Source organism: Rhinatrema bivittatum, chromosome 5 (assembly GCF_901001135.1).
Source record: "Rhinatrema bivittatum chromosome 5, aRhiBiv1.1, whole genome shotgun sequence".
In the NCBI taxonomy this organism is placed as follows: domain Eukaryota; kingdom Metazoa; phylum Chordata; class Amphibia; order Gymnophiona; family Rhinatrematidae; genus Rhinatrema; species Rhinatrema bivittatum.
The window spans coordinates 350098516-350117788 of record NC_042619.1 but is presented as its reverse complement, the minus strand read 5'-3'; the positions used below and the strand labels follow the sequence as shown (position 1 = coordinate 350117788).

Sequence of the window (19273 nt, the reverse complement as noted above, 5' to 3'; positions counted from 1 at the left end):
CAGTAACCAAGTTCTGTACTGTATTATATAATATCTATTCACAGTGGTCTGCAAAGCACGACGATGAATGGATTTATGCACATTATTTAGATACGAAAAACTATGAAGTGAAAGCCAGGGATTTTGACACCAAAAGAAACCAAATGAAAATCAGAAGAGGGATTTCCCTAGGAGTAAGGGTTGAAAGCAAAAAACAAAAAAAGTCACACAAAAGGCAAAAATGCCCTGTTCGCAGGTCAGAGATGCATTTGATCAGCTGATGCTTTTGTTAGTCTTCTGCATTATTTTGCTTATGGAATAGTGGGTGAAAATATATATATATTTTTTTAAAAGCCTAAATAAATATACTACGGCAGAACTTCATTTTAAGACATCTATGACTACATTGTTTTCCATTTCAGCTCTATGCGAGATTCATCAGTTCAACTGACCATATGTCAATGTTTAAATGCGTTTATTTCAACAGTATTGCTGATTCGACACAAAACATCATTTACTGTGCTGAACTAGTAAAATAAATGTTTCTTTAATAGATTAAAAAATAAAGCCAAAACTAGACAATATTTTCCTGAATTACAATGGCATCAATTAATACAGTACTATTGCATTTAGAACATATACACATCTATAGGATTTTTACTGGACTCGTTAAGCCTAATGATTGTACATATTATTTCTAATACAGACAAAAATATACAGTATATAACGGTAACCACGAATACTAGCCTGTTCAGTAGTAGTCCTACTGTTGCCTGAATGCACAATGAACTGGAGTGAATCTGGTTTCAAAGGAAGACCCTGTGATACTGACTTTATGTTAAAAATGCTTGATTAATAAACTGCGTGGAAAGAAAAATTCTAAATACAATGGCTCTCATGTCTAATCAGCTTGCAGTCATACTGTTGTTTAATATTCATCTAGTTGGGGGAATGCAAGACAGACTCATATTTTAACTGACTTTTTACACAAAGTCAGGTGGGAGGGAGATTTTTAAAATCTGTCCGATGGGCACGATCTATCTATAATCCTTTCAAGAATATAAGGGTAAGGTATGCAGTAATGTTTGGCCTACTGGCCAAAGAAAATATCATTACAGTGGTGGCAAAAAATATAGTTTTGTTTTCATATGTTATTCTTTGACATTTATGTCTGTAGATTTTGGAACATAGTCTTATGACAATATAATAAAAAATGTCAAGGTGCATTTTTAGGAAGAAACTACAGGAGACAGAACATGAAGGAATCTGCTGAAAGATACCCGACATCTTGCTAAAATCAAGGCAAAAATGATCTACTCTGACAAATGAAGACAGCACAGCGTTTATAATAAAATAACAGTGGCTACGTGTCTCTGGCAAGCTGTCTCTTATATTCCAGCAGCAGCCACTGCAAATCATCCTTTTACTGATGCTTGCTCGAATGCTTTACTCTGGAAAGTTATATATAAAAAAAAAAATATCATCCAAGTGCCCATTTTATTGGCTTTTGATGTCGCTGCAGAGTGGCCAGAATTCTGCTCTAGAAATTTACCATCTGAAGCCAGCAGCGCAATTTCTGCCCTAAGCGATCAAAACGAGAGCAGCGGAAAAGATGCAAGGTCAGTCTGAGGTTCAGCCTGACCAACGCTGGCCGACATCTGACAGCAAAAGTCTACAATGGCTTCCTCCTTGGGCTTTAAGAGTTATTTGCCATATTCCATTCTACTGCTATCGTTAACCCCAAAGCCCGTCCTGTATATTTTATTTCATGTATTTTATTTATTAAGCACGGAAGAGGAGAAATCCCTTCATATGTCAGGCAATTCGCATTTTAGCAGCATTACTAGTTCTCTCAGCATGTGTAGCCATGAACGTTCATTTACAAGGGGAGAAGACTTACTCTTTTCAGAAAAACAGTCTCAGCGTCATCTTAGCCGCACCTGCCTATTGCTTCTATTACATTTAGCATTGTCTTCAAATTAATTTATTGCTCTGAAAGAATTATTTTCCTATTGTTTCCAGTTTCTAAAATGTAAATTGTTTGTTTTATGCAGTTATGCGTTTCTGCTGTAACCCGCCTAGGATTGTAGATAGGAGTGATATAAATATTTTAAATAAATACATAAATAAAAGAATTTGTAATTTGACGATACAGAGTTAAAAAACTAAAGGACGAAGGGACCTGTGTGTTGAAACTTGCAGTGAGACTTCGTTTTTTCGCGTGCATGAACTAAAAATCCTGACTGCATGGTAAAATGGCCTAATGCACTTTAGCTCACACCTGCAAAAACTTGGTTTCACAGTGACCACAAGCAATTAGAGTGCACGCTAATCCAAAACGTTGCATGTGCATGTGGTGGATTACAAAATCTCCTGTGCCAAGTTTCCCAAAGTGAAAGAGCTGCTTAGCACAAGGGGAGAAATTACTCCTTCCTCTGCACAAATGGTAAGGGGCTGGTTGACATTAGCCTCACATCTCTCAGCTCCCCCACCTCCCACACCCATACCACCATCATGATAGGGTATCAGAGGCCCCAGCATCACACCCCCAATCCATGCTCTGCTCCCAAATAGCGAGCCCCCCACCTTCCTATGAAGTCTAGCCCCCCTCTCAAAGCCCAACCCATCATCAGCTGTTCCCCAATGAAGGCAATGCCCCATGATGAAAGGACCCCCAATGAAAGCAACACCAACCCATGATCAAGGCAGATTTCCCTAGTAAAAGTAACCCCCCCCCCCCCTCCACAATCGGAATAAGTGCTTAGCATTCCAGATATTCCTGAGCCCCAGCCTCCATCGGTTAGGAGAAATGAGAGCCCTGCTACCAGCGCCTCCTAGTGGTGCTTCACTACTTTCCTGTGGCACCTTCACTGATGGAGGGATCTAAGGGGGGGGGTAACCTTGAGATGGGATCCAGCTCCATGGAGGAGCCTTGATGTTTAGTGGCAAGGCATAGATTAATGGTGTTATGTTGGAGCCAACAAGGCCCCCGTCATGACGGTTGTCTGTGTGGGCCAAGGGCCTGATAGGTGTGAGGTTAGGACTGCAGAACCCCTTAAGGCCTGTGTTTGAGGGGAGGGGGGGATATCATCTCCCATGCTAACCAGCCCTTTTGCTTTGGGCTAGTTGGCATGGAGGATTTTAACTTGCAACACGCACGCTAGAAAGTTAACATCTGATCTAGGGCAGGTTTTAAATGTTAGACTTTAGCTGGTAAGCGCAAAATTGTGCATGGAGGTGATCCTACCTTGCTATTTTGTACATACCCACTAACATTACCTAATGTAAATGTTAGAATACACTTATTTTAGTGTGTATACATTACCACTGGTCAGGATCATGTTAGCATGCACGAGTCTTTAGTGCATAGCACACTATTTTTAAATGGCCTTACTGTAAATACCCACCCTTTAGGGTATATGCCCCCAAATTGTTATAGTCTGCTCCACAAATGTTTTCTTGCATGTATCATCTTTCAAGGATAACATTTTTCTTTTTACAGATGACAATTTTACCTTGTAGTGATGAATCACCCCAACATAACTCCACTACTGGCTAAAGATGATGTGCTAGATCTGCATTAGTTAAGGAAAATAAAATCAAGAAATGATTCCATTGTACATGACATTTATAGAGGCAAAATCTTTAGCTTTCTAATGTTCTGTGAGAAAATATATGGCAAATCAGTAATAAATCACATGGAGGGACGACAGTGTATTTGGTTTTGCTGAAATGTTCATTTATAGAATGGCCTTAACGTCTCACATACAACTGAATACGGTCAAGCAGTTCCCACGTAACGATACAGTTTTTAGCCACTTGTCTATGGCATGTGGTGTATTTACTTTTTAAAACGTTACATTTCTGTTCAATTCAGTAGGACATGGTCTTTTCTATCTGTATCGTACGCTTGCCCTTGAAGATGGCTTACTCCCAATACTGCACACCCATTAACGACATCAAGAGAAGACAGCAACAAGAAAAGTGGTGAGAAGACACCAGCACTAATTTCATACACTTCTTTCTCCTTGAAATGACACAATATTGTGCATTGGCATTTGGCTAGGCAAAACAAATAATGTCTTTTATGAAAACGCTGCTTACTGTTGCTTCGGGGGGGCTGTACCCAGTTTTGCACCACTAGCATTTAGAGCAGCATTTCAAGATGGCCACCTCACAGCTCATTATTTTCAGTGATGGGTGACTCAGGGCTGGAGTCCAAGTCACTGAAGGCCTCTTTATTTGTGAAAGTTGCATTGAGTGTCACGCTTTGCCTGGGCTTCACTGCTGCGAGCTCAGACAAGTTAATGTTGTCACTTTTCACGAGAGTTGCCTTGTCCATGTTTTCTTTGCTGTGTTGCGCAATCACAGCATCCAGGAAGTCTACTTTGGGTGGCAGAGATCCACTTTCGAATAAGTATTTTGCTAGGTAGGAGAAAGCAATATTGGCTAAAAAGGAGGCCATCATGGAAAGCATCTTAAACGGGAATCTCTGAACATAGATACCATCCTCATCTGGATAGCAGCCAGGATAGCAGATAAAGGGCTGAAGGTAAAGGTATGGTTCACCTCCACTTATTCGAAGCAGGAGGCCGAATATATACCCTGCAATGGAGCCATAAGTGTTAGTTCCTTTGATGAACAGGACGCAGAGCAGCTGAGGGAAGATGATAATGTACACAAGGTCGGAGCTCAGATACCAAAGTCCATAAACTGACTTTGCTAGCAATGCCATTGCCGTTGCCGATGCTCCAAACAAGAAAACAGTAATTCTCATCACCCAAATGATTTCCCTCTCTGAAGCCTGCAAAACATAACCGTTTTTTTCTTTTAATAACAGTTACAGTAATAGTTACAATAATAATAAGGCATTCGTGGTTTTCATTAGATTAAGCTGGTTTAATGGGATTAATGACTGTGCGGTTGTGTCAGACAATTTTCCTACTTTAATTAATCATTATTGCCTTAATGGTGAAATGTTTAGAGCAGGGGTGTCAAACTCTGAACCTCAACAAAATGGTCAGGGGTTCTCAAGCTATCCCTAATGAATATGCATGAGATATATTTAAATGCACTCAATTGTATGCAAATCAATCTCAGGCGTATTGATTAAGGATAGCCTGAAAGCCTGTTTGGTTTGTAGCCCTTGAGGATTGGAGTTTGAGACCTGTGGTATAGAGAAATAAAGAGAACAGGCAATATTCATTATTAGATTCACAAGTAGCTGCTATGGGAACAATTGCTTTTATTAACTATTTAGAAATTTCAGTTAGTTTGTCATGAAAGGACCTTAAAATGGGTTTTGAATTAGCCATATGAGCTGCCACTTGGTGAATACAGTATTTTGTAGACTGAGTAAATTAGAATGCAGGGATTAGCATTTAAAAATAGTAGTTAATCCCCATATCCTCATAGTCAAAGGTTAAATTATGGGAGAAGCCATAAGGAATTATGCTGCTAAAATATCATCCCCATTTCCTTCCACAATTTGCAAAATTAGTCAGAAATAGCTTAACATAATTTATTTTTCTTGGCCAAGCAGATTCCTTCTACTCCATTAAGCATCCAGCTCAGCTGAAACTGGCCTTCTTTTGGCTATAACGCCATAAACCTTGATTGTCAACTACCTAGGGGTTTCTCCCCTATTTTATAACCCCCTGCTCCAACTCACTTAGCTCAGTCATTGCAGCGACAATCCTCAACCAGAACTCATATACCAGGACTCTCTCCAGATTCCTATAATCATGGACCCTAAATCCAATCAATAGATGTTGCTATTGCATAATGACAGGGACTCCTTCCCATCCCAAGGTCTGTGAACACTGCATCTGTAGCATCACCAGCTACAGCCAAGCTCACGGAACAGAAGCCTGGTCTGGGAGGAAGAATACAGAGAGAATACCCTCCCATATGGGAGGCTGGCTGGAGGAGTGAACTAAGGGCCTTTCTACCTAAACCCCGTTGTGCCTCAGGATACTCCCTAACCCCATCATCATCAGGGGGCAGACAACCCAATAAATTTTGAGAGACTGTGGTGTGCAGCCGCCGGCGCACAGCCGAAGTCGCGCGTGCTCCTTCTAGCATTATTTAGTTAGTTAGTTTTTTCTTGGAAGATATATGGGAAGGAAGAGGAAGACTAAAGTTTTGACATCATCACCTGGTTAGTCAGTTGTAAGAGGACCTGTGGATTCACATGTGGCTGGAAGGGTGAATCAATTTACGAGAAATTCTATTCCTGAGATCTCCTTCTCTTTGGGGTCCATAGAGAGTCATAGCCAATAGCCGTTACCTCACACTGCTTCAGGCTCTCCTGAAGTTAACTCTCAAACCTTGCTACAAAATTTAGATCTTTACGATGGCGGCGCCCATCTTTAAAGATGGCACCGGCCAGCCAGTGCTCCTACCATGTGACAGGGGCCGGCCAATGGCACGGATACCTCGTCACATGGTAAGGGCAAAGAGCCATCAGCGCCATCTTTATGAGTGGCAGCCGACGGCCCGAGAACGGGAGATCGCTCCCGGGACCACCACTAGACCACCAGGTAATTTTAAAATGTTTTGGGGGGCTCGGGAGGGTGGGGGAAGCTAAGGGGTCATTTTTAAAGGGTCGGTGGTTTTTTTTTTTATCAGGCCATTGGCGCCATTTTTGAGTGGCAGCCAAAATGGCGCCGATGGCCCAAGAGCGGGAGATCGGTCCCCGCGCCCCCACTGGACCACCAGGTACTCGTAAAAAGTTTTGGGGGGGTTCGGGAGGGTGGGGGAAGGTAAGGGATTAGTTTTATAGGGTCGGGGTGGGTTTAGGGGTTGTTTTGGTGTGCCGGTTTTCCTGCCCTCCCCCTCCCCCGATTTACGATTTTTCACAATAAATCGGGGGAATTTCTATTGTATTGCGACTCTTAACGATTTTTGACGATTTAAAAAATATCTGATGATTTTTTTAAATCGTCAAAAAACTATTCACATTCCTAGTATTTAGTTTATTTATCTCTCATTACTGTAATAGTTACAGATTACCTTTTGATTACCTTTTTAGGTTATGTCTGAAGAACCTCCCAAAGATTTGGGGGCTAGTCTATTGGAACTTTTTTTGGTGAATATGGATAAATGTTATCATTTTTGCTTTATGGATATTTTCAATATATTTTGTTAAAATCTAATAAAATATAAATAAATTAAAAAAAGAAGCCTGGCCTGGGAATCTAAGCCTGGTCTTCCACATGACAGCGTGCAACATGGAGGCTTAGACACTGGGCCAGCCCATAATATCTTTTAAAAAATAACCCCCAACTTAAGAATGGCCAAACATTTCTCCATGAAATCAGATTACTTCTGTGTGAGCTCCTCCTTAAGTTTTTATTACAGAAAAACGATCCTACTAATTCAAAGGGATCAACTGCACTTTGAAATGCTAATTCTTTCCAAATGTATAAAAATTGCCACGTACAATATTGTCATTAAAAGCTAATTCTTGCAATGTACTTTATAAGCGCTCTTATGAATCACAAAACATGGAGGGGGTAGATTTTGAAAGGCTTAGTCAGCATCCATGGGAATAGAATGGCTGCATCTTCTTAAGTGGATTTTGCACTGGCTAAAAGCGTGCATGTAGTTTCACAACACCTGGACATTTTGCTGCCATAAAAGAAGGCATTCTTAGTGGGGGGACGTGCGTGACTTGGGTCGGGGGAGAAAAAAAATACATTCACATATTACAGTTTTAAAAAATGCATGTGAGCAGAAACTGAGCACTCTTTACACAGGGACATTGGATGTACACTAAGGTGTACCAGGAGGCTGCCTAGAGTGCCAGACGTTGGGGGCGCAGTGGCCTAGTGCTTCCACTAACCCTGCTTAAATTGTGGTTTTCAGGAAGTACTAGTAGTGCAAGACTTTTCCCGGCGTCAGCCTTCAGCATGCAACAGGGGGGTGGTGGCCCTTCCAGGCAATCGAGCACTCTTGCTATCATCATCCCTGCATGCCATGTTCTGCTCCTCTGGAAGAGAGCAATCAGGCTCCAGAGAACCAATGGCCATGCAGAGGTTTTGCATAGGCTCGGTGATGCGCGCAAGCCCCGGGACGGGTGTGGGCAGGGCTGGGCAGAACGGGGCGGGGGGTGGAGCCTCCAGGGCACAGCGGCCATTTGCCACTGTGCCCTGGATCGCAGGCCGGCCGTTGGCTGGCAAGCGCAACTTAGAAGTTAAACGTAAAGGGGAGGGTTTAGGTAGGGCTGGGGGGCGGGTTAGGTAGGGGAAGGTGGGGTGGGGGGGGCGAAAGGAAAGTTCCCGCTGTGGCCGCTCCGAGGCGCGCACCTGCCCACACCCCTCCCCCTTTTTCAAGCCCCGGGACATAGGCGCTTCCCGGGGCTTGCTCGTGTCGCTGAGCCTATGCAAAATGGGCTCGGCGCGCGCAGGAGCGGGTTTTTGGGGTTACGCGCGTAACCCTTTGAAAATCCGCCCCTGAGTACATGCATGTAACATGCTATCATAGCAATTTTCAAAAACCATTTGCCCACATAAAGTACCCTTGCATGGGTAAATCCTATGGTCAAATCAATGGCAGATATTGTAGCAATTTTCAAAAGCCCAGTCTTACTTGGGTAAATGCTTTTGAAAATCAGGCCCTTATTGAATTTCGGAGCGGCCTTGGAGGGAACGGAGGAAGGCCGTGCGGCTCGGCGCCCGCAAGTTGCACAATTGCGCACCCCCCTTGAGCGCGCCGACCCTGGATTTTATGACATGCGCGCCGGGTTGCGCGCACAAATCTACACTCACGCACAATTCTTAAAATCCGGCCCTTGGGGGATAATTTTCAAAAACAGATAACGCGCGTAAATGTAACTACTACCGTAGCACTTTTCAAAAGCCCAGTCTTACTCGAGTAAATGCTTTTTAAAATCAGGCCCATAACTCCTCTGAAAATTACCCCCTACGTGAACATTAACGGCCCGATTTTAAATAGTCCGTGCGCATAAAAAACGACTCGACAGCGGCCGGTGTTTCGCAACAAAAGTTGCTTCATCAGGAGTCATTGAAGGGACGAGAAAACATTGTGCCCAAGCAAGTTGCAACAATGTATACATCTCCTCTGTCCCTGAAGGAAGACTATCAGAGACATTATGTCCGAGAAGAGAAGTATACATTGTTGCAACTTGCTTGGGCACAATGTTTTCTCGTCCCTTCAATGTCTCCTGATGAAGCAACTTTTGTTGCTAAACACTGGCCGCTTTGCCTTAAAATATTGGTTAAAAAATTATAATATCGGAAGCACTGATGTGATCTTTTGAACCGCAGATAGGGCCAGATTTTTGAATCTACGCCCGATTTTATAACATGCGCGTGAATCCGGGGTCGGCGAGCACGCAAGGGGCTGCACACTTGTGCACCTTGCACGCGCCGAGCCCTAGGGGAGCCCCGATGGCTTTCCCCATTCCCTCCGAGGCCGCTCCGATTTCGGAGCGGCCTCGGAGGGAACTTTCCTTTCCCCCCCACCTTCCCCTCCCTTCCCCTATCTAACCCGCCCCCCAGCCCTACTTAAATCCCCCCTACCTTTATTATTTAAGTTGCGCCTGCCTCCGGGCAGGCGTAGGTTGCACATGCCAGCTGAGTGCCGGCGTGCAATCCCCTGGCCTAGCGGGCCTTCGGAGGACTATGGCCACACCCATGCCCCGCCCCACCCACGCCCCGCCCCTTTTTTCAAGCCCCGGGACATACGCCCGTCCCGGGGCTTGCGGAGGGGTTTGAAAGGGTTACACACATATATTACGCACGTAACCCTTTAAAAATCCGCCCCATAATTGATTAGACTGAACGGCTTTGGTTTCAACAAAGCACATTTGTCAGGCTTACTGATGCAGTTTGAAAACTTAAAATTTAAATAACAAACAAAAAAATCAAAGAAACGAACAACAATATTTTATCACAGAGTGGTGGTGATGGTTGAACTATTGGTTTTGATCCTTTTTGTACATTTTTGAAATTTATAGAGCCCTATTTGTTAACTATTCAGTACAAGGTCCATATTCAGAAGCATTTAACTGGATAACTCAGAAGTTAACTGGCTTAAATTAATATTTGGGCTCTTATCGGCTACATTCTAGCCTGATAAGGGGCTGAAATTTGACTGGATAAGTTAGGGGAGTTCTGGAGACATAACTGGGAGAAGCAATCTTAGCTGGATACGTTATCTGACTAACTCGATATTCAGAATTAGCGGGGGTAACTTATCCGGCTAACTCCAGCTAAGTGACTGTCCCGTAGGCCTGTCCTAAAGTCATCCTCAAACTTATCTGCTAACTTCAGGGCAGCGTGAGTGCCACTGAAAATCCAGGCCTAAGTTAAGCCAGATATTTTCATTTGGGCTAATTAGCTGAGCCGCACGGTGGCAGAACGTGAACCCCCCCTACGTGGCTCCAAAGCAACCGTGTGCCCGTTTTGGCACAGCGAGACATTTATGATAAGTTGATACATTTTTGGTAGATTGGTCTTACGTTTTGTCTAAAGGCAAGCTGGTAGATATTTCGAGCGAACATTGAGCTGGCCGATAGGATCGAGGAGTCTGCCGAGGACATCACCGCGGCAGAGACGGCGCCAAGGCCAAAGAAGGAAATGTACGCTGGGCACAGATACTGCAGTACAATTGGTAAAATCATATCTGCTTCTTTCCTCTCCTTGGGATCTTTGCCACCACCATAGGCAGTCCTGTTCCAATCTGTAAATATAGATTTAAAATACATAATGAGATTACTCTGTATTATGTAATATGATAGCATCCAAAATACTTTTGTAGAGTTTGCTCCCGTACGCTGTTTTTCAGATTTCCGTCTCATACACAATTCTCTAGTCAGACGGCAGTAGAACTTTTTTTTTTTTCGATTTTCTATTTATGGTTTATCATATCAAGGAACAAAAGTTGTAAGTGAAAAAGAATACCGAGAGAAAAATATTTTAAACGAACAATTCAAAAGTAAGAAAAATAAGCACTTCTCAGTGGTTCTACAAGTCCACGGAAAGGGAATCCAGTTCACGAAGTATAGAAACATCAAAACATGAAAACCGAAAGCAAATTCTATTGTCGACTAATCAAGATTTATTCCTGAGGAATGCAGGGAGCCGAGAAGAAACAAAAAATATACATCTGACTTCCTGAAGTTTAATAAAACATTTACATGGATAGTGCACAAGAAATTGGCCGTCCAACTGTTAAGACCCTTGGCATCAACAAAAGGAAACTGCTTCCTTCTCCTTTTGAGTTTCTTTGGAGACATGGGGAGAATATTCGGACTCTACAGTTCATAAAAATGACATCCTCAGTGATAAAAAAAGAAAAAAACAACCATCCTAAGCAACCAATTTCCGTCAGGATCCAATGCATGTGTAATAATCATATTAGCCAAAACAACTTGGTCTGTCTCTGTTCCCTCCAGAAACTCAGCTAAATCCAAAGTAGAGCCTGCTGTAGCCTGGCATTGCCTTTGCTACTAGTAATATACCTATTTCCAACTAGTGGGGGTCTTGCATTTTTGGGGTCCTTCCTTTCATTTTTGCCGGAAGCAGTGAAATACCTTTTTGGTTTGGGAGGGGGAGGAATGTAACCAAGCTCCACCCCTAGCTCCACCCCTAGCTCCACCCCCAGCTCCACCCCCACCCCCCGCTGTCAATTCCGTGCATTGTATTTACAGTTCATGCCATTCTTTCTTACGCACATTCATTGCATAAATCATAGATTAGAATTATTCGTCCTAGACCTACCAATAAAATACTTGATGCTGGGAAAACAGTCAGGGCCTTCTCTCTCTCTGCCTGCGGGCAGGGGCGGCCGAACCCGGAGATACAGGGGCCGATGCACTAAGGTGCGCTCTGAAAACGGGCGCTCGTGCCGAGCGGCCGTTTCCCCTAACGCGCCCCGCAGCCACACTCCCCTGGGGCGCCCGATGCAAATGAGGGGGGCTGTGCAAAAAAAAATATATATATTAAAAAAAAAAGGGCGCGCTAGGGAAGTATTGCGAAGCCCACGGCGCTCAAACGCATTTCACACCCACAATTGCGATGTGCGCTGAATACGAGCGTCTGCTTTCACCCCCCTTCTTCAGGACGAGTTCTGTCTTAATTTGGAAGAGGTTGCTGAAGACACCCAGAGGCTTAAGCGCCCCTTGCTATGGGCATGTAAACTGTGTGACTTTATGAGTGGGTGGATGGGAGAATATACTTAATATCGTTTTACCATCCTGGCTTCTGTCCACCAAAATAAACTGTCGGTTTTTTGTTTTCCCCACTGATTTTCTCCTGTTTTTGTTCTTGTTTTAAACCATGATAAAAATCCCAGGGAAAACAGAAAAATATAAAAACCCAAAATGAAGGTCCCTAAGTATAATCAGGTATGTGTACTTTTAGTTGTCCTGGGGAAGCGTTTAGGACTGGGGAAGGAAAATAATATGCGTAGATTGCACTTTGAACTCAACACGCTTTATTTTCCATGCAATATTTGCCCGCACAAAAAAAACAGATGCAAACAGCACTTGCACTTTGAGGTTTAGTTTTAGTTTAGTTTATTATTTGACTTGCTACACTGCATTTCTTGAAAAAAAATCAATGCGGCTTGCAATATAATATGAAACTTGCTGCAAAGTCCATGGGTATAAAATACCCAAATGAGTACAGCTATGCCCCTAAGTAATCAAATTGTAGAATTGTTGGCTACAGTTAGACATGAAATTAGGAAACATTTTACCATGACAAACACATAGGACCTGATTCGCCAAAGCTCCTCTCCCATTCTGCCTCCATGAGAAAAGCCATTAATGAATCAAGGCCCATATACTCTGCTCTGGAAAGTGATGCTTTAATCTTTCCTTTTAAAGGGAAATTGAACAATCGGGTGCCGTGCTGTCATCGGCCGGAATTCTATGTAAAAAAAAAAAGTTAATTTACGATGAACATTCCGTCGTGCGATCCATTTACCTGTTGAAGCTCCAACTGCGCCAATTAGCACTGAAGGGATAGCCATCACTAAACAGCCGAAAGCAGCCAAGAACGACAGAACTTGAGCATAGGTAGCAGAAGAGGCAGAAAGAACTCGCTGGAAATAAGCCTGCCAGGGGATTCCTCCTAACACCTGAAAATACAGTAGGCAATATCCTGACAAGTCTTGTTGGCTGATTATTTCCTTTTCTTGTCTGTAATAGCATAAATATATATATAAAACTGGCGGTATTAATTGTGTGCTATTCTTAAATTTGGTTACCGTCTTTAGAAATTTGTCTTAGGCGTCTAAAGTTTTGCAAATTTCCAGCCGAAATTAAGCATCAGTGATTCGGCTGAAAATGGGTGTGCCTTAAATGCCTAAGATGGAAGGGTCTAGATTTAAGGCTACTCAACACTTCCCTAAGTGAAGGCACTTAAATGTCTAATGATGGATATCGGCACTGAGCACATCTACATTTCTTTCCCCTCCTGGGCCCTATCCACATTCCAGGGACCTAAATTTAGGGGGCTTGGTACAAATAGGTGCCTAAATTTAGGTACTCAATAGAGGGACATTTTCAGTTATGCAGATCTAGATATCTAACTCCTTAAATTAGGTGCCTAGATCTGTTGAATACAAAACCTCATTTTACTGCATAAAATGGTTAGAGCTTATAGGATTTGGTGATTTCATATATATATATATATGTATATTCCTGTAAATAGTCCGTTGCAGTTTTTATTTATTGCTTTAATTCCTCCACCTCCTGCTCTTTGTATACTCCTCCTTGTTCGCCCTCCCTGTTCATTGTAATTTCTACCTTTAAAGTTACATTGTAAACCGGTATGATGTATGCATACTAATACCGGTATATAAAAGTTTTTAAATAAATAAATATATATATATTTTATTTTTGATAAAGACAGAAGACATTTGCAGTCACGCACATTTTCCTTCCATGAACCTGTCTAGACTTATCTTAAAGGTGGTTCTAAGCTTGTTGTACTTTGATGGAAATTACACATTAGGTAGCTCTGTTTCCTACTTCTTTTAAATAACTGCTGAATAACTCATCGTCATTGGCAGGTAAATAATTTTAAATTGCATTTACAATGGCATGGATACATTTTTACCTTGTGATTTTACATTTACATATTTTACGATTAAATGGTTTGTACCAAGTAATTAGAATGCAGTAGTGATGTTGGAACTATGACCTACCAGTAAAAAGAAACTGTCAATCCATGACCAGATATCAGAGATCCTAATGGATCCAAGCCAAGGCTCTTGGTGGATATATTTCACTGCCGTAATCCCAATGTCTGTCACTGCAGGATGTGACATTGCAAAAGGTACACTAATCCACTGTAACCAAAAAAGTAATAATGCAATTAGGTTTGAATTATGTGCTTAAACTATAGTGATAATCAGAGTTTTCAAGATCACTTTTTTTTCTGAGGATTCAGTATAAGGAAAATATGTGATGAACCACATTATACGGTTTTACAAGGCGATAATTCTAATGAGATCCATTGGTGCTATCATAAACCATAAGGTCAAAGACTATAGCTTAATCTTGGCCAGGAATATCTCAAGATGGCTTTGTTGTCTTTTGTATTGTTGTCAAATCCTTTAATTCTTAGCAATTCACTACGTGGGAGCTGTGGAGAAGCCTATTCTAACTGCTTCTTGTTAGGGATGTGCATGGAAAAAAATTTTCAGCTCACATTCATTCAATTCCTTTGGCTCAGTGATTTGTTTTGTTCTTTTTGGGGCCAAAGAATGTGTTTGTTTTTTGTCACGTGATCATTTATTTTCCATTGAAGTCAATGGGAAAAGTAAATGCATCCTTTTTTGGCTCTAAAATTGGAGTTTTCTATCCAGGTTTCATTGAAACGCATTAGCAGACATTAACAGCAGAGGAAAGAGTGCTCCAAGACACTAAGAATGAGGCAAAGTAGCACTAACAGTGGCATGAATAGTTCAAGACATTGTGACGGGCAACGCAGCCCAAACAGAGGCATCAGGCGCAATAGCGACAAGAGCACTCCAAAGCTCCAATCGAAGGGCGACGATCACCAACAATGGTGGCACGAAGACCTCGAGGGGAACGGGCCCCCAAAAACAGTGACATGAGCAGCTCAATGCACCAAAACGCTAGCAAAGCAGCACAAGCAGAGGCATCAGGAGCAATAGCGACAAGAGCACTACAGAGCTCCAATCGAAGGGCGACGATCACCAAGAATGGTGGCACGAAGACCTCGAGGGGAACGGGCACCAAAAACAGTGACATGAGCAGCTCAATGCACCAAAACACTAGCAAAGCAGCACAAACAGTGGCAAAAACATCCAAAGGCACCGAGAGAGAGGCAGACAGCAGCACCAAAAGTGGCAGAAATACTTCAAGGCACCGAAAGAGGTTAAAAGCAGCACAAACAGAGGCATTTACACTCCAAGGTAGCATGAGAGGGGCACAGGGCACCCAACAACAGTGGTATGAACAGCCCAAGGCACCAAAAGACAAACAAAGCACAACCAACATGGCATAAACATCTCAAGGCATTGTGAGAGGGGGAAAGCAACACAAACAGTGACATAAGCACCTCAAGGCACCTTTAGAAGCACCAACAGTGTCAGCAACATCCAAAGGCTTAGAATGAGGGATATGGCTGCAAGCTAGAGTTTGTTTTTTTTAGCACTGCAATACATCCTGTAGTGTGATCTCATACACGCACAGCAGGCAGCCACTTTTGTCAGGAAATAAAAGCACACAGTGGCATCAATATCCCTAAAAATGGAGAGATGAGTAAAGCAAGAAGCCCAGTGGCTTACATCCCAATGTACAGAATGAGGATTCCGGCAGAAAGAAGAGCGGCGTCAACACACCAAGGCGCGGAGTGCATTAGGGGACATCAATCACAATGCATGCATAACCATCTCTAGGTACAGAATGAGGGTAAGGCAGCAAGCAACAGTGCCATAAACACCCTAAGGTGTAGTGTGCGGTTAAGGCAAAGAACACAGTGACATCAAAATCCTAAAGCATAGAGGTAAGGAGGAAAGGCACAGTTGCTAAATACTCCAAGGCACAGAATGAGGGAGCAAGGCAGCAAGCACAGTGGGCCTCGAAACCCCAAACACAGATTTACAGAGCCGTGCAGCAGGCCCAGTGGTAGAAACATCCCAAGGCATAGAATAAGAGGTAAAGGCAGCAAGCTTAGCGGTATCAAAAGCCCAAGGAATCATGAGAGGTTCAAAGAGCACCAGCAACAGTGATGTGAATAGTCCAGAGCAGCAAAGCAGCACCGACAGTGGCATGAAAACCTCAAAGCACCATGAAGGGCAAATATGGCACCAGCAGTGGCAGGATTTCTCAAAAGCATTATGAGAGGGTCAGGCTGAGCTGTAAAAGTGGAAGAACAACAAGGTGCTGAACCAGAAGAGAGAGAGAGGAAGGGTGGGAGGAGAAAGTTTTAATTAATTTTTTTTTGTTTTGTTTTGGGGGTCAAAACACTTCAGTACAATAAAACAGCAAAACGCTGAACCAGGAGACTGGTGGGATAGGAAGAGATGTTTTTAAATGTGTTTTAATGTATTGTTTTGAGGCCCAAAACACCCCAGTATAAGCAAGATAGAGACAGGGGGGGGGGGACCAGGTCAGGCTGCAAAAGTGGAAAGATGAAACAGCAAGGTGCTGGACCAGAAGGGTGGCATGACAGGAGGCCTGGAGATCTGTTTCCTGAGCTACTGCCTAAGGGGAAGCATCAGCTTTAGATGTGCCTTACCTATTCTGAAAATTTGCCACTGTTGCTATTGGAGTAAAGAGAGAGAGAGCTGCACTCAAGGAAGCAGGTATCAGGTGAAGTGCCCAGAAGAAGTGGGGGCCTGACCCATATAACTGTACCTTACTAGCCCAGAGTGAGCAGCATTTGATTCTACGTGAGACACTGAGTATGGTTTTCACTGAGGCTGGAATTTAATTTTTCTGTAGTGTTTGGTACACTAAAGCATACTGTGCTTGTCTGTGTATTTATTTTGTGTTTCCTGCAATCAATTAAGAACTTTATTTTTTGCACAACATCTACTGGGCAGCTTATGTTTTGTTTTGTTTTTTTTGTTGTGCCTTGCTGGACTGGTTTGCAGAAAAGATCCAAAGGAGGAAAAATGCCTAAAAGCCTTGAAAGATTAACTCTCTCCCCTCCCCCCCGCCCCCCCCCCCCCCCCCCCCCCCCCACTGTGTGGCAAGAGCCCCCAGAGGCCCATGACCTCCCCGAGAGCCCCTGTGCTCAGGTAGACGTTGGGGCCATGGCTGCATGTTCACACTCGCACCATAGTAAGTCTATACAAACTCTTTATTTTTTTCCATACACAGGAAGTCAGAGGGAACAAAGAAACGAAAGGCCGGTGTTCTGTCTGGTCAGAGGTCACAGACCCTGCAGCTATAAAAATAGCAACGGGTATTCTGCTCTGCAAGGGCACACGGAGAGACACACACTTTTACTCTCTTCTGTTCGATGGTAACGGTGAACAACAGACGGATTAAAATACGGTGACTCCTCGCACAGCGGCACTGTGACAACCGGCAAGAGCCCAACCCACGTCTTTGAAGTTTTTCCTTCCTTATTTCCCTTTCCAAATCTCTTTATGAACTTTTTTCCTTTGGCTGTGAGAAAGAATGTGACACCGCATAAGCGGTCTTAAGCTTTTGTAAGTGGTTTTTATTTACAGTGCAAGAAAGAATACATCAGCATTCTTCAATTACAGCATTACACAGAAGTAGGTCAGATATTCACAAATAGGACAGCTATGCTATAGGAGCTGCCTTCTCCTGGAGTCCTTGCCTTCTTACCTGGGCTCAACTCTTATGCTTATTTCTGCAGTCTTAAGGTGGACCAAGCTGAATGTCTGGTCCCATTCTGTTAAGGTGAGTCTACCTTAAGAGCTTTGGAATTATGACCTCTCTCTCTCTCTGAAATCCAGCAGAGAAATTAGGAAGCAAAATGGTGACTGCTCAAAGTTACATTTTGTTTTCTGCTTCAGGTTAAAAAAAAAAAAAATGAGGAACTCATTGTCAGTCCATGCAGGTGCCAGCTGGGATAGAGTGGCTGAAGAAATGGTTGACCTTGATTGGTCCTGATCCTTCCTTGTCCCTTCCCAACCTGACTCTGTTTCCAGTCTGATTTGCCTTAAATAGAATCCACCCTCCCCTCACACACGCACACACACACACACACACTCACACTCCCTGCAGCTTTGCTTGCACTATAGACTTAAGTGGGATCTGAAAACAAATACAAGCAAAACATTCTGTTATTTTGGGGGGCACTGTCCATGTGTTTCCTTTTAAATGAAATGAAATGAAAATGTTCTGTTCCATTTCCTATTATGTTACAAACAAATGCACTTGCCTACTTCCTGTGGACTTAATTTTAAATCCTTTCTGCCAGTAGAAACACCAGCAACCAATGAAGGAAAACAGTCACTGAATCTCCTAGTTTGTGATAGATTTGGCAGTGCTAGAGAGACTGAGTGAAAGGAATAGATGGCATGGAAGAACTGGTAGGACCAAGATATAAAAGGTCCATGGAAGATTGATGGTGTATCACAGTTATACTATTATGGCTCATTGTGAGGCATCATCAAAGAATATCAGAATTTTAAATGCAGCACTGTCTCCACTTCTAAAAGGGCTATCCATCTACACAAGCGAATAATATTATTCTCAGATTGTAAGCCTGACTTCACTTATGTCACTTTAATAAGATTAAAATCGATTAGAAAACAGTCTGGAAGAATTTTTTTGAATGATAATCACAATGAATGATGTGAGGCTTCTTTTACTTCTAAGAAACAATGAGGAAGGCGATCTATGAAAGCCGTGAGGGTAAAAGAAGAAGAAATAGATGCCAGATGTCCTTAAAAAAAAACTTTATTGTAGTGGAGACGTATTACAATGGCCCCGACTCTGGCCGAGTTTCGCCACCTAACAAGTGGCTGCCTCAGGGGGCTGTATACGTAAGATATGGGAGTATCAAGTAGAGGTCGCATTAATTGAAAACACCTTCTGATATGTTCATGGACACAAGTGAACATAGAGGCGACAGTACTTTTAGATAAAATATTACTGATTGCGTCATCCACAGCAGGGGCCAAATCAATTCAGCCGTAGCCGGATGTCAGGTCTCCACTCGGCCAGAGTCGGGGCCATTGTAATACGTCTCCACTACAATAAAGGTTTTTTTTAAGGACATCTGGCATCTATTTCTTCTTCATTTAATTCTAGCCACATATATTTTTAAATCTACATTTTCAACAATATTTACAAAGTATATAG

The 19273-nt window shown here is 42.8% G+C and overlaps 1 protein-coding gene across 4 annotated transcripts in view; it reads right to left on the bottom strand.

Annotated features, from left to right (window-relative positions):
• Nucleotides 1-448: 448 nt before the first annotated feature.
• Nucleotides 449-19273, bottom strand: part of SLC5A7 (solute carrier family 5 member 7) — a 46650-nt gene continuing 27825 nt past the window's right edge. For all 4 annotated transcript variants that reach the window (XM_029604574.1, XM_029604573.1, XM_029604576.1 and 1 more), the window contains 4 exons: nucleotides 14161-14304; nucleotides 12936-13089; nucleotides 10466-10686; nucleotides 449-4783 (listed from right to left, as the gene is read on the bottom strand). In XM_029604574.1, the coding sequence (XP_029460434.1) occupies nucleotides 4154-4783; nucleotides 10466-10686; nucleotides 12936-13089; nucleotides 14161-14304 (1149 nt within the window). In that variant the 3' untranslated portion in view covers nucleotides 449-4153. The remainder of the gene's footprint in view (nucleotides 4784-10465; nucleotides 10687-12935; nucleotides 13090-14160; nucleotides 14305-19273) is intronic.